The sequence below is a fragment of the Nylanderia fulva genome, unplaced genomic scaffold, assembly GCF_048542155.1.
Source record: "Nylanderia fulva isolate GAGA-0341 unplaced genomic scaffold, ASM4854215v1 Scaffold9, whole genome shotgun sequence".
Lineage (NCBI taxonomy): Eukaryota > Metazoa > Arthropoda > Insecta > Hymenoptera > Formicidae > Nylanderia > Nylanderia fulva.
The window spans coordinates 2,474,109-2,488,629 of record NW_028191026.1 but is presented as its reverse complement, the minus strand read 5'-3'; the positions used below and the strand labels follow the sequence as shown (position 1 = coordinate 2,488,629).

Sequence of the window (14,521 nt, the reverse complement as noted above, 5' to 3'; positions counted from 1 at the left end):
CTGATAAATTATTGAATTTTTGTTTACGTTTTAACTTTTTCAATTCCTCAATCTTATATTCTGAATAAAATAACGGCTTTAAATGTACATACAGTAATGTTAAATGTATTGTCATTATTGTCTAATGAAACAAACTTACATATTAGAACATACTTGATTTATTTTACATACAAATAATTTTGTATTAAAAAAGATATAAATAAAAATGTAGTTCTTCAAATATATATCTCTTTATATATTATATTGCAATATTTTTTATTTATACTTACAAATTTTATATACTATTTTTTAATAAAAGTAGCATAATTAAAAATATATGGTATATTATAATCAAGTTAACAAAAATTACACAAAATTGTGTTGCACAACCTTTGTAAAATGAGAACGAAAACAAAGCTTAATCAAACAAAAACATTCTCTGTTGTTTAATAGAAGAATATTCTACTTTATATTAGACACTCAGAGATATAATTTCAAAATTCTTTTTCAATATTGTACAAGCCAAGGTTAAAAGTTCAAGCTGCGTAATCAAGAATCGTGAGATATGACATCGATATATTGCGCGATATTATAATCTATACAGAGTATAAAATCTTGCTCAACTTTATAATACTTCTTAGTTTTGTGAAGATCCTCGAATGGTATTTACGTGCGGCATTTATTCTTTACTTATGCGGTTTCTTTTTTGAAAAGTTACAATGCAGCACACTTTAAAGATGGCACAATGCACAATACTTTTAAATAAGCATAACATCGTGGCTCAACACGTGCGTGGATTGCGATTAAGTAATTTGCGGAAGAATATCGATAAATTACTCCCGCAAAAGGGGGAATTTCAAGCACGGCACATTGGACCTAGGGAACACGAACAGATGGAAATGTTGAGATTAATTGGATTTAAGGTAACATAACTTGTGAAATCTTTTTATAGAATGAGAAAAAAATACTTATATATTACAACTGAATTAATTTTCAATTAAGTAATTATACAAAAGCCAAATACCAATTATATTAGAATAAAAAAAAGAACAAATTTGTTATTCGTCAAATAACAAATAGAAAAAATAAAATTAAACTTATATTTTTAAATATACAATCCTTGTAACTTTGGTAGTATAAATATTTATTTAACTTTCAAAAAATATCGGCATTTGCCTTTTAAACGATAAGCTGTAATTATCAACTGTAGATTAATTTAATTTAAATTCGATATTGCAGAATCTTGATGAATTAACAGAAGCGGCAGTACCAGCTAAAATTCTTCACAAGGGAGATTTAAATCTCGATGCGCCAGTTAGTAAGTATAATGTGTTCTCTTAATCAGTATGTAATATTTAAATTGTATTAAAATATAATTAGAAATCTCATATTTCTTTGGAGTAAAATGATGGATCTTTGTCTCTGCTTGTATAAAATTACAAGTTTTCCGTGGGATAAAACGTATAAACAGCAATTGTATTTTTTTTCCTCATAAGATAAAGAAATTCTGTAGAAATTTGTCATTCTTTAGAAACGTGACAACTCACGAGACTTTACGATTCGATTTGACCTAAAATTGATAACCCTTGATCCATCTGTCTTATCTTATCTTAGGTCATAGTTCAATCTCGTGTGTTCGCTTCGTATTCACGTGATCTCAAATAGAATTAAGTTTATGTCGTCATACAGATTTAATCTCATTTTGCAATAGCACACACGTGTAACGTGCTCTATATATATTAATTCATTGTATAAAACTTTAATTACCTTTATTATTTGCGTCGAACTTGAATTATCGTGAAGATAAAATTAATACAAAATAATTTCATAGCCGAGTATAATCTGATGAAGCAGATTACCAAAATTTCGGAAAAGAATGAAGTATGGCGCTCTTACATAGGTATGGGATATCATAATTGCTGCGTACCCCACGCAATCATGCGTAACATCTTCGAAAATCCAGGATGGTAAATCATGCTAGAACAAAAATCAAATATGAAATGTATGAATGTGAATAAGAACAGTTTTGTATAAACAATTTTGTTGTATCTTACCAGGACGACGCAATACACTCCCTATCAGCCAGAGATTTCACAAGGACGGCTGGAAAGCTTATTGAATTACCAAACCATGATATGTGACCTCACGGGAATGGAAGTAGCGAATGCCTCTCTCTTGGACGAAGGAACTGCAGCAGCGGAGGCTTTGGCGCTTGCATGCAGACATAATAAGAGAAAAAAGTTGTTTCTCTCCGACCAAGTGCATCCTCAGACTATCAGTGTGATAGCAACACGTGCCGCATCCCTAGGTTTAACGCTGGAAATTGGAGACGTATTTAAAGTGGATACCAGCGCGAAGGATATCGCAGGCATACTTGTGCAATATCCTGACACCACCGGCAATATATACGATTTTGACAATGTTGTCAAAAATGCACACGCGAACGGGGTATGTTTGACAAAAAACAGTATCTGATTCATATGTATTATAATACAGCTGCTCGTTATATATCGCAGTTTAACGATATACATTGTATTCCAGACTCTCGTCTGCGCAGCTACTGACTTATTGGCGTTAGCTGTACTTCAACCACCAAGTGAATTCGGCGTCGACGTCTGCGTGGGCACGAGTCAACGTTTTGGGGTACCTCTCGGATACGGCGGACCTCACGCCGCATTCTTCGCATGCCGGCAAAAGTTGGTGCGATTAATGCCCGGTCGAATGATAGGCGTTACGAAGGACTCCAATGGACGGGAGGCCTATCGGTTGGCTCTGCAAACTCGCGAGCAACACATCAGACGTGACAAAGCCACCAGCAATATCTGCACCGCACAAGCTTTGCTGGCCAACATGTCCGCAATGTACGCCGTGTATCATGGTCCTCAGGGAATACGCGACATCGCGAACAGAGTGCACAATTTGACATTAACTTTTACGAAAGGTTTGGAAGCAGCTGGAAATATAATAAACAACAATTACTTTTTTGATACTATTAAAGTATCGCCAAAAATGTCCGCGCAAGCAGTAAAAGAGAATGCAAACAGAGCTAAAATAAATTTAAGGTTTGTACTTTCCTTTAAATAGACCGAATAATAATTTATGATTTTGTTAATAAAATCGTAAACGCGGAAATTTTGTTGCAGATATTATAATGACGGTACCATTGGAATATCCCTCGATGAAACTACAACGGTAGAGGACATAAATGATCTTTATAAAGTATTTTCGACGAATACTACGGTTGAAGATGTTATCAAAGACGAAGACTTCCTGGCGAAAAGCTTAGATAAGTCAGACTTCCATCGTACTATTTCGTACTTGCAGCATCCCGTCTTCAATAGCTACCATTCCGAGACGAGGATAGTTAGATACATGAAATCTCTGGAAAACAAAGATGTATCTTTAGTACATAGTATGATTCCATTGGTAAGTGGCTGCTCATTTTACAAATATAATACGTTCTGATATAAATTTAATTAATTAACATCAACGTTTATATAAGGGTTCTTGCACGATGAAACTGAATTCAACGACGGAGATGATGCCGTGCAGTTTGAAAGGTCTCACGGACATACATCCCTTTGCTCCTCTCACGCAAACTAAAGGATATCAACAATTATTCGCCGAATTAGAACACGATCTGTGTGCCATCACCGGCTACGATAGTATCAGTTTTCAACCAAATAGCGGAGCACAGGGTGAATACGCGGGTTTGAGAGCTATACAGTGTTACCATGAATCTAAGGGCGAGAAGAACCGGCAAGTCTGTTTGATTCCGGTATCCGCGCACGGCACGAATCCCGCGTCTGCTCAAATGGCAGGTATGCAGATAGAGCCAATCTTTGTGCGTAAGGACGGCTCCGTCGACATGGCGCACCTGATAGAGATGATCGACAAGTATCGACAAACGTTATCGTGCCTGATGATCACGTATCCATCGACAAACGGAGTATTTGAGGAGACGATCGGCGACATATGTGACATGGTGCATGGTGCTGGCGGGCAGGTATACTTGGACGGTGCCAATATGAATGCTCAAGTCGGCTTGTGTCGACCAGGCGACTATGGGAGCGATGTGTCACATCTCAACTTGCACAAGACCTTCTGTATTCCTCACGGAGGTGGTGGACCTGGCATGGGTCCTATCGGGGTGTAAGTATTGTTCGTCCTAATTGTGAAGAGTTTGGCATTAAATTATATAGGTATGTATATAATATTTAACTTACAGAAAGCGACATCTTACCCCTTTTTTGCCGAATCATCCGATAATAAATTGTTCTGTCAATGGCAATGGTGATATAAAGAATCTTGGTACCATATCGGCCGCACCTTTCGGATCATCCGCAATTTTACCCATTTCGTGGGCTTATATCAAGATGATGGGCTCAAAAGGCTTGCGTAAAGCTACGCAAGTGGCCATTCTCAATGCCAATTACATGAGCAAGAGACTGGAGAAGCATTACAACACGTTGTACAAGGGTGAAACTGGATTGATCGCGCATGAATTCATTTTGGACATAAGAGACTTGAAGAAAACTGCCAACGTCGAGGCCGTTGATATTGCGAAGAGATTGATGGATTATGGTTTTCACGCGCCAACCATGAGCTGGCCTGTAGCTGGTACTTTAATGATCGAACCGACTGAATCCGAGGACAAGACTGAATTGGATAGATTTTGCGATTCTCTGATCTGTAAGTTAAAAAAAAAACTTTATCAATGTTGTGTTGAAAACAATATAAAAAGTTAGATAATAATATTTTTGTCTCTTACGTTTGCGTTTCTTCTGATAGCTATAAGAAAAGAAATTGCGGACATTGAAGAAGGAAAATTAGATATTAAACAAAATCCTTTGAAGTTGGCACCTCACACACAGGAGCAAGTAATAGCAACCGAATGGAATCGAACTTATTCACGAGAATTAGCGACTTTTCCCGCTGTAAGTATCTTTTAAATATTTTATTTAGTTGAATGGACAAAAGTGTTATAGAATTTTATTTATCTTTTTTAGCCATTTGTGAAAGGAAGCAACAAGATTTGGCCAAGTGTAGGAAGAATAGATGATATATATGGTGATAAAAATCTATTTTGTACATGTCCGTCTATTTTACCAGAACAATAGAGTTACGCAATATTGTTCTTCGTTTATGAACATTTCACCGTCTGCCATTTATTCGTCCAATCTTGTGTACAATTATATCATCAGAATGTATACAATTATATTAGACAAGTAAAATATATGTATACAAAAGAAGTGTTGTGAAATAAGATTAGACGATGAAATGTGGACGGTGATATGTCACTATGCGAAATATAATGATAAAATATCGTGGTACAAATGTCTTACGAACAAATAGCAAACAATGAAATTTGATCATCCGATAATCATTATTTTTATATATCACATGTACATTTAATTATAATAAGACTATTTAAATATTTATTGTAATTTTTATACAAATATATTATTTATAGGAAACATGCTATATTATAATATACATCTGCAGATAATATATTATTTATATAAAACATAATGTGATATTTTTTTATGTCTGCAGATAAAAAAATATAACGACAATTTTTGTTAAAGATTTAAATTTCTAGTAAATAAATGACATACATTTTCATTTTTGTTTTCACGCTCATTATCTACTATTTTTTAACTACCTTCATACACATATTTACACTATTACTGACAATTGTTATCCTTTAAATATTTTGTACATGTATTATAGACCAGGCATAAGATAAGCAATGTTATCGAGCATTTGGGAAAGTGTCTCGGGTTTAGCTCCGTTAGTTTCTGGCATTTGTTGCGTTAAACAGATTAACGGACCTAAGGCACAGAGCAACGAGTCCAATAAAACCGAAAGGCTGCCAGAGACAGCTATTTGACCATCGTGCTCCTTTAAACGTTCCCCAATGATCGTCAAACTCTCGCCAAGCAGTTTGAGATGAGCCGCAACATCAATCGGTTGCGTTCCAATCACCTTGTACATTCCTGTGCCTATTACCGGCTCATTAACCAGATCTTTACTGTTGCGATTTGAGGGTGGTGAGATCGGGATATTCCCAACAACAGACGGCACACCGAGTTGGATAGTTTTTTTCGTGGAAGGGGTCTTTGTTTCTTTTCCATTGCCTGAAATACAACATATACGAGAATAATTTATTAACGTCATACTGATCACATTTAAACGAAATATACGCATGCAGACTAAACCAGACAAAAAGAAAAAAAAGAGTACAAAGATTATAAATATATACATGTATATTCAGTTCAATATTTTTGGCTAATGCACATGCACACGAAGGAGAGAAAGATACGTAAACTACTGCACGACATGACACACAAATTGTATACTGCTTATATACACTAGAAACTAAACAAACCCACCAATTTTATTAATGAATTTTTTTCGCGAGGCGGGTGGTGGCATTTTCCAGATAGGTTCATCTTTACTCGCTGGTAAAGTATGAGGTTTTGCTGCTAGGCGTTTTGCGCGCCTGCGCCAATTATATTTTTCCAGATGTGGTACTGTAGCCCACAGCTCTCCTAATCGCTTAGAAATTGCCGCAAAATCTACAAAAAGCAACAATCAATAAACAACATCAAAGTTGCATGCGTTTGTATCTGTATGAAAAAGAATAAATGTAGCTTAAATACCCATGTAAGGAGATTGTTCTAACAGTTCTTGTCTAATTTTCTTTGCCCATAGCATGTAAGCGGTAAATCTCGTCTTCTAAAAATATGAAAAGATTAAGGCCATTCTTTGGTATCGCTCTTCATTAGTACATACCCCTTTGTCTTTACGCTGTGCCTTTGTTTTGCCTATAATTTTCCCATCCTTAATAATCAACTTTTTTTTACATTTTTCAAGCATATATAAACTATTTGCTTGCGATGGTGTTTCCTGACCTGATGGTGGTTCTAGTTTCCTAAATCCTGTTTCTCTATCGTCGATCATAAGAGGATCTACTTCATTGTCGCTTCCAGAATCCATGCTGTATCTCTCATCCTCATTTATCCCAGAGGGATCATCAGATTCTGAACCCGATGATTGTACTTCATTATCAGACAAGGATTCTGTCTTGAGCCTCTGTTGCAAATGATTGGAGCCCGAATTTTTCCTCTGTCGCCCACTGGTTTGGCTAGATTGGGTGGGTAATATTTGCTGTTGCTGTTGTTGTACTTCATACTGATCCAAGAGTTGTTGAGATTGTAATTGTTGCTGAGCCTTCTGTCGCTTAAGTTTATTTTCCGTAAGATCATCAGACTCAAAGTCAACCAGCTTAGAGGACTTCTTCCTTACACGGCCACTGCGGGAGATACCCGTGACCTCTAGATCTGAAAGATAAAGCAGACTGCACCTTGCCAAACAAAGGAAAGGATCCAATATACTTTGCAATAGCTAACTACCAGGCTTAAACATCTATAGAGTCAGGATAGAGGCACAGTATAGAAACACTACTTTTATGCAGGCTACGATGTATCAGCTACTTAAGATGTGGGCAGCCAGTAGCGGTATAACCTCTTTTTTCTTGGAAATTCTGTATTATATCTTTATAAAAGATAATTATTCAATTACTCTCAAACAATTCACAAGAAATAATAACGATTAATAATAAGATGAATTAATTTTTGCAGGTAATAAGATGTTTCTAATCCAGCATATGTATTTATACTTTTGATGCAAGTCTGTATATAAGTATACATGATGAATCGTAAGCAAGTTAAAGCAATGTACAAAAAAATATTGATGACAATTCAACCAAATCGTAGAAAAATTTTCAAAAATTTTATTCCTGAATATTCGTGTTTATGATTCATTGTCAGCTGCGACGACAAGCGCCGCCAAAAAGCGCCTGTATGACATCCCACATATACATATTATATATAGATATATATATACAACCACAGAAGTCGCCACCGAATATTGCCCCGAGGTGGACTCCTCCGAAAGTCTACCAACGCGCGATATAATATCCATGCGATTCACCGCAAGCGATAACCAGCGAAGCAAGCAAAAACCAACTACTCCGATGCAGGCGCGTGAAACGGGAAAACCGAATTCTCACCGTCGCTCTTCTGCGCGCGTGGTTTCGCCGATCCGTACATATCCATAGCGTCCTCCCTCCGCCGACGTGATGCCTGAACGCGGGCGCTGCGTCGCCGCGGCGGCGCATCGTCGTCATCCCGCGGTTTCGCGGGCGCATGAATGTCCATATCCATGAAGCGACCATCCGATCGCGTCCCTGATCGCCTCCGAATACGCGTCCTTGACTCGCGACCTGGAATCGGGATCGCAGATTCTTCGTCCGCGCTTCCGCGTTAAATTGACAGGTCGAACCTTCTTTTGTTCACCACGTATTTTTGTTAACAATTGCGAGGTCTCCGAGAGGAATTCGCGCGGGAAATCTGCGCAGGCGCGGCACGCGAGATTTCGAGTTCGATTATTATCGCGAACTTCGATACTTTTATCACTTGCTTCTCTTCTCTGTGAAAAAAATTTTTTCTCTCCTTCGTGTCGCGAAATTCTGAAGATTCTTGAAGATTACGAGAGAGATTTTCGCAGAAAAAATGTGGAAAGAATAAGATGAGATCTTTAATATAGGTACGCGAGATCCAATTATTTGTTTTATAATTTTAATTTGTAACAATTAAGGGAATAATAACCTTTTCTTCACTCCTCTCCTTCGTTAATAAGTGTATTTCCAGCATGCCTTGAATCGCGAGAATTATTAAGAGAAAAGAGAAATTTTGATAGAGAGAGCAAAACTCGATCGAGGTTTTTGTTTGCGTATCGAAATGTCATGGATATGCTAATGAGTATGCGATAAAATTATTATCTCGATTTGTATTATCGCGCGCTTTTTTTCTTTAACCTATGTACCTAAACTGCAACAAGATCGCCATCTCTCCTCCCCCGCCGAAATCTCTCCCGCGATTAACTTCAAGTGAGACGCGACCGTTTCTTCACCGACTCGCGAAAACTTGTCGCGCGTCGCGAATCGTCCGAATTATCGAGAATCGGGGAAGAAAGGTAAGAAATATTCGCGAAAATAGTAATATTAGATCGAGATGTTGTTTGTCGAATGAGGGTGCAATGATTCTCAACAAGTACGCGCTCAAATTACTGCTTCAATAGTCGCGAAATTTTTTTAGCAACATTGTCGCCATATTTTCTTCCGCCACTGCAATATCATGTCGTATCGCGAATCATCTGAATTATCGAGAATCGGGGAAGAAAGGTAAGAAATATTCGCGAAAATAGTAATATTAGATTGAGATGCTGTTTGTCAAATCGAGATGCAATGATTTTTAGCGAGTACGCGATCTAATTTTATTGCTACAATAATCGTGTATTTTTTTACTCTACAACAATCGCCATCTCTCTTCTCCCATCGCAAGCATGTCGCGAAAAGTCTTATGACTTCAAGTACGACGCCATTGTTTCTTCACGGTTGTCGAAAAAGTATTGTCGCGTCGTGAATCGTCCGAATTATCGAGAATCCGGGAAGAAAGGTGAGAAATATTCGCGAAAACAGTAATATTAGATCGAGACGTTGTTTGTCGAATGGAGGTGCATTGATTTTTGGTGAGTACGCGATCAAATCGCTACTTCAAGAGTCGTGAATTTTTTTTTTTCACTTTGCAACAATCGCCATCTCTCTTCCCCCATCTCAATCATGTCGCGATAAGTCTATGCAATCTCAAGTCAGACGCCATTGTTTCTTCAACGGTTCCCGGAAACTTGTCGTGTGTCGCGAATCGTCCGAATTATCGAGAATCAGGGAAGAAAGGTGAGAAATATTCGCGAAAATAGTAATATTAGATCGAGACGTTGTTTGTCGAATGAAGGTGCATTGATTTTTGGTGAGTACGCGATCAAATTATTGCTCTAATAATCGTGTATTTTTTTGCAACAATCGCTATCTCTCTTTCCCCATCGCAATCATGTCGCGCGATCTACTTCAAATAAGACGCCGTTGTTTCTTCAGCGGTTCTCGGAAACTTGTCGCGTCGCGAATCGTCCGAATTATCGAGAATCCGGGAAGAAAAGTGAGAAAATAGTGATATTAGATCGAGATGTTTGTCGAATCGAGGTGCAGTGGTTCTTCGCGAGTACACGATCAAATTATTACTTCAATAATCATGAATTTTTGTAACCTGCAGCGCCACCTTTCTTCCCCAATCTCAAGTGATAAGTGAAACTCACTTTACGTGAGACGCGGCGGTTTATCGGTTCGCGAAAACTTTTCTCGCGCGCGTGAAAAGTTTTGAGAAGTGTTTGTGAAGTGTTGTGAGATATAAAAATAAAAATATAAAGTGTGAAAAAAAGTGAAGTGTCCTTTTTGGGATTACCATTGGATTACCATATTGGATTACTATTGGATTACTATTGGATTTCGTTTGGCTCGAACCGCGATGGTATGTAAGAAAATTATTTTTTCACAGTCGTACAATTGTGTGATCTACACAATAATTAAAAAAGATCATCAATTCTTCGCCTATATTGACTTCGAATCATGCGAGCCCTTTAAATTAGCCGCGGAAATTTCTGAAGTTTTTTTTTTACTGACTTGCAGTATGAAACTTTTCTCAGGTGTTATGAAATATGAAAATGATCAAAAATCAGAAAATAAATGTTTTTCGAAAGAATAATATTAGATTTTTTCGTTTGCTATTTCAATATAAAATTATTAATGTGTTGAAAATTATTATGCGTAGAAAATTATTACTCTGTATCTTTTTTTATAACTTGCAATGAGGAAGATATAAATTAATTTTTTATAAATCTTTAATTAATTGATATTGATAAAATTTATATAGTTAGAATTAAATTTATATTTAAATCGCATGTCACTTATTCATAAGATATACCTAACATACTATTACTCATTATATATTTTACATATTTATATATATCTATGCGTGGGTTTCTACTTATATGTTAAATTTAGATTTTATATATAAAATACTTATTAAAAAGAATATTGAATTATTAGTGCGGTGATCAATATAATTAACTGATGTTAATTATAGTCAAATATAACATTTTCTATATAAAAATTACATGAAAAATAGAGAGAGAGAGAGAGAAAGAGATTATTAATACCTGAATAAACATAAATATAAATCCAACGAATTAGAATTTTGATATGAAATATTGCTTCTATAATGTGAAAAGTTGAAAACAATTTTGACACTCTGCATGTATATGTATAGTCAATTTATATTATGTTTCTCAGTATAGCATTGATTAAATTATCAAATAATATTAAAAGCGTAACTTTAAATTATCAAATAATATTGAAATCGTAACTTTAAATTATCAAATAATATTGAAAGCATAACTTTAATATATCATTCATGATTATTTGATATTTACATTACTATTTTTATACATTATTATACTATAAATAAGTAAATTTGATGTATGTATATAGTGATATATGTATATATATATATATATATATACTATAAGGAAATATAACATTTTCTATATAAAAATTACATGAAAAATGGAAAGAGAAATTATTGATATGTAAATAGACAAATATAAATCTAATGTATTATAGTTTCGATATGAAATATTACTTCTATAATGTGAAAAGTTAAAAACAATTTTGTCACTCCACATATATAAAGCCAATTTTTATTATCGATGTATGTTTCTCAGTATAGCATTGGTTAAATTATCAAACAATATTGAAAGCAAAACTTTGATATATCCATGATTATTTAATATTTATTATGTTACTATTTTTATACATTATTATACTAAAAATAACTAAATTTGATATATATAGTACTATAAGTAAATATAACATTTGTTATATAAAAATTACATGAAAAATGTAAAGAGAAATTATTGATACGTAAACAGACAAATATAAATCTAATGTGTTATAGTTTCGATATGAGATATTACTTCTATAATGTGAAAAGTTAAAAACAATTTTGTCACTCTGCATATATATAGCCAATTTATATTATCGATGTGTTTTTCAATATAGCATTAGTTAAATTATCAAACAATATTGAAAGCAAAACTTTGATATTTTATCTATGATTATTTGAACCTTATTATATGTTATTTATATATTATTAAACTTATACTTTAAATGAATGGAATTTGATATATAGTACTATATATACAAGAAAGCTGACTTCTCTCCATGTCACATATAAAAATATTAATATAATATTATTAAAATTTATCACAAGTAAACAGTTTGTGTGCGTGTGTATATGAGTGTGATTCTATTCATATAATTAAATTAAATGGTGTCTTCTTGCTGCCAACCATCTTCATCAGATAGAAATCTCCTTTTGTGAGTCGTATTCATATAGGGCCTCAATACCCATTCCGTATCGGCTGATGATTCAGTGTCCAGAGTTCCCAATTTGATCTCATATAGCTTCATCTGGAAACGTGGTCCAACTTCTGTCATTTCGATATCTTTTCCATGCACATTTTTATACGTATGATGTCGAAAGCATATGTAATCATCATGATTAGCGAAACTGATCACTCTCTTGCTATCTTCCTTCGGCACAGGAAACAAGTACTTTAGAATGTTCATCACTCTTATTCCTAGTTTTGTCTTAAAGTTGTGGAATATCAAATGTGGATATTGCTCTGACATCGTGCCAATTTCAGGTATATCATGTCGCATTATGACACCGGACAGTGTAAAGTAGGCAGTCGGTCCGTATGGCAGATGACATACTATCAGGGCGTCAGGAACACCCCGGTGCTCGTGCACGATGATGAAGTCGGTGACGTCGTTGGCACGACAGGCATGGATCAACTCTTTCATCTCGTAGTTACCGCGATTCATGCGCTGCGAATTGGGAAATATTAGACGCAGCTCCTTGGCGAACATCTTCAGTCGGGAGCTCGGATCTCGGGACGTCGTGATGACGATCTTCGGGTTCTCCACGCCGGCCCAGCGATACTCGTCGTCCTGGTGGCTGGCCACGGCACCACCACCCATTTCCGTACCCATGGCCATCGCCATCTGCGGCCCGGCATCCTCCCATTCGATCTTCCTCTGCACGTGCAACGCACTTTTCCTCAGGTCCGGGTGAATCGGTACATTCTCGTCCAAGTTGCGCTTCAACTTGTCTTTTTTCTCCTGAATACCTTTCACCTTATCCTGTATGGATTTTCTGTAGAGATACTCTCTACGTAATCGCGCCTGTCTTCGTAACATTTTCGAGATTATAATCCAAACTTTGTTGATTATTATTAAACTTCTCAATATTTTTATGTCTCGAGTAGCGCGTTCAACAACATTACTGCAGGTTAGGTTTACTAGTAGGTTATGTCACGTTACTCACGCCACGTGCGTGAAGCTTGGTGTCGCTGCCTAGAGATGGCGCTTCGATCCCTTATGCGCTTCAAGCGCCTATAAAGATGATATACCCAGTCTTTTTGGTTCTATGAGTACTTAGTAAAGCGTTCATTATATCATTGCGATGTTATGAATATTATTTACAAATGCTTATTGAGGTAGAGCAGTAAAAGTATTAGCATCTTTTATTAAAGAAAACACTGAAAGTAATGAGATAAATTAAAAATTAAAAATTAAAAATTAAAAATTCTTTATCAGATATTTTGTTTTATGACCTGCTTTGCATCTCGTTAATAAAAATTTTATGAAATAAAATATGTAATTAAAATATTGATCGTCGTATCCTAATAATTCGTCGTTAACAATAATTTGTTTTTAAATGTTATATTTGAAAAATTTGTTTTTTTATTAAATTTTTCATTCATTTTTTAAAATTAAAAATTAACAAAATTAATGTGTGAATAAAAATTACGTATAAAATAATATAATATAATTAGTTTATATTTTATAATTATTATTTTTGCATATTTCTTTATTTAATTAATTTTTGTTTATTTAATGGTTATTTAATTTTTTAAAATTATCTCATAAAGATTTCAAATTATTTTGATCCTAATCTATGTATATACTTTTTTAAATTTGTTTTAACAATCATTTTTCTAAGTTGCAATTGAGATAGAGAAATTTATTTTTCTTCATTCAATCTCATAAATTGAAGTTAATAAAAACATAATTAAAGAAATATTTACATATAAATTTATTTTTTTTGTGTCTTGTTTGAGTAGTAAATTAATTAATACAATTTATTATTCTTTGACTTATTATATTCTTTTCAATTTTTATAAAGTTTATGAAAAAGGATCATTAAAAGATCATTTTAATTTCTATTAAAAAAATTATCTTGTTACACGGAAAGAATTTTCTCTTATTAGAATTTACCTTAAAAATCATGGTTAGGTCAAAAATTATGGGACAATATAATATTGGAAGAATTTTATAAAAGTTTCTCTGATTAATATTTATCACCAATAAAAAATATTACTATGCACATAGGTACATAGTAAAATTAGTCGAACATAATTTTATTGTGGTAGATATTAATATTTTTTATTATGGTAAATAAAAATATAACAGAGAAATTCTTATAAAAATCCAATATTATATTGTCTCACGATTATC

The 14,521-nt window shown here is 34.6% G+C and overlaps 4 protein-coding genes across 9 annotated transcripts in view; 2 read left to right on the top strand and 2 right to left on the bottom strand.

The window, feature by feature from the left end:
* The first annotated feature begins 335 nt into the window (after positions 1 to 335).
* Positions 336 to 5,604, top strand: LOC146719671 (glycine dehydrogenase (decarboxylating), mitochondrial). Its single transcript, XM_085489610.1, has 10 exons — positions 336 to 902; positions 1,219 to 1,297; positions 1,811 to 1,946; positions 2,037 to 2,427; positions 2,521 to 3,041; positions 3,123 to 3,405; positions 3,482 to 4,131; positions 4,208 to 4,671; positions 4,771 to 4,916; positions 4,989 to 5,604. Exons 1-10 carry the CDS (start codon positions 699 to 701, stop codon positions 5,097 to 5,099), a joined length of 2,985 nt encoding a protein of 994 aa, XP_085345736.1. The 5' UTR covers positions 336 to 698; the 3' UTR covers positions 5,100 to 5,604.
* On the bottom strand, positions 4,241 to 8,147 carry LOC114946446 (uncharacterized). Of its 6 annotated transcripts, none has more exons than XM_029322929.2 (6): positions 8,057 to 8,147; positions 6,897 to 7,325; positions 6,778 to 6,809; positions 6,645 to 6,720; positions 6,375 to 6,560; positions 4,241 to 6,119 (listed from the first exon to the last, which is right to left on the bottom strand). In XM_029322929.2, exons 1-6 carry the CDS (start codon positions 8,100 to 8,102, stop codon positions 5,707 to 5,709), a joined length of 1,182 nt encoding a protein of 393 aa, XP_029178762.2. In that variant the 5' UTR covers positions 8,103 to 8,147; the 3' UTR covers positions 4,241 to 5,706. The 6 variants fall into 6 exon arrangements, with proteins under 6 accessions (XP_029178762.2, XP_029178763.1, XP_029178765.1 ...); XM_029322930.2 differs by adding an exon at positions 7,398 to 7,539 and having other exon boundaries at positions 6,778 to 7,325; positions 8,057 to 8,121; XM_029322932.2 differs by adding an exon at positions 7,398 to 7,539 and having other exon boundaries at positions 6,778 to 7,319; positions 8,057 to 8,121.
* Positions 8,148 to 8,933: 786 nt separating this feature from the next.
* The window catches only part of LOC114946652 (uncharacterized), a 342,831-nt gene continuing 337,243 nt past the window's right edge, over positions 8,934 to 14,521 (top strand). The window contains exon 1 of the mRNA XM_085489873.1: positions 8,934 to 10,409. The gene's annotated coding sequence lies outside the window, so the exon portion shown is untranslated. The remainder of the gene's footprint in view (positions 10,410 to 14,521) is intronic.
* LOC114946655 (U3 small nucleolar ribonucleoprotein IMP4) lies at positions 11,849 to 13,325 on the bottom strand. Its single transcript, XM_029323274.2, has one exon. The coding sequence runs from the start codon at positions 13,199 to 13,201 to the stop codon at positions 12,263 to 12,265; it is 939 nt and encodes a 312-aa protein (XP_029179107.1). The 5' UTR covers positions 13,202 to 13,325; the 3' UTR covers positions 11,849 to 12,262.

Bases quoted from the DNA above. Each gene is read 5' to 3' on its own strand.
- LOC114946655 (XM_029323274.2), bottom strand. From the start codon at position 13,201: ATGTTACGAAGACAGGCGCGATTACGTAGAGAGTATCTCTACAGAAAA.
- LOC114946446 (XM_029322927.2), bottom strand. From the start codon at position 8,102: ATGGATATGTACGGATCGGCGAAACCACGCGCGCAGAAGAGCGACG. The intron at 7,326-8,056 runs GTGAGAATTCGG...TTTATCTTTCAG, and splicing joins ACGCGCGCAGAAGAGCGACG to ATCTAGAGGTCACGGGTATC. The intron at 6,120-6,374 runs GTGGGTTTGTTT...GTTGTATTTCAG, and splicing joins AAAATTCATTAATAAAATTG to GCAATGGAAAAGAAACAAAG.
- LOC146719671 (XM_085489610.1), top strand. From the start codon at position 699: ATGCAGCACACTTTAAAGATGGCACAATGCACAATACTTTTAAATAAG. The intron at 1,947-2,036 runs GTAAATCATGCT...GTATCTTACCAG, and splicing joins ATCTTCGAAAATCCAGGATG to GACGACGCAATACACTCCCT. The intron at 4,672-4,770 runs GTAAGTTAAAAA...TTCTTCTGATAG, and splicing joins ATTTTGCGATTCTCTGATCT to CTATAAGAAAAGAAATTGCG.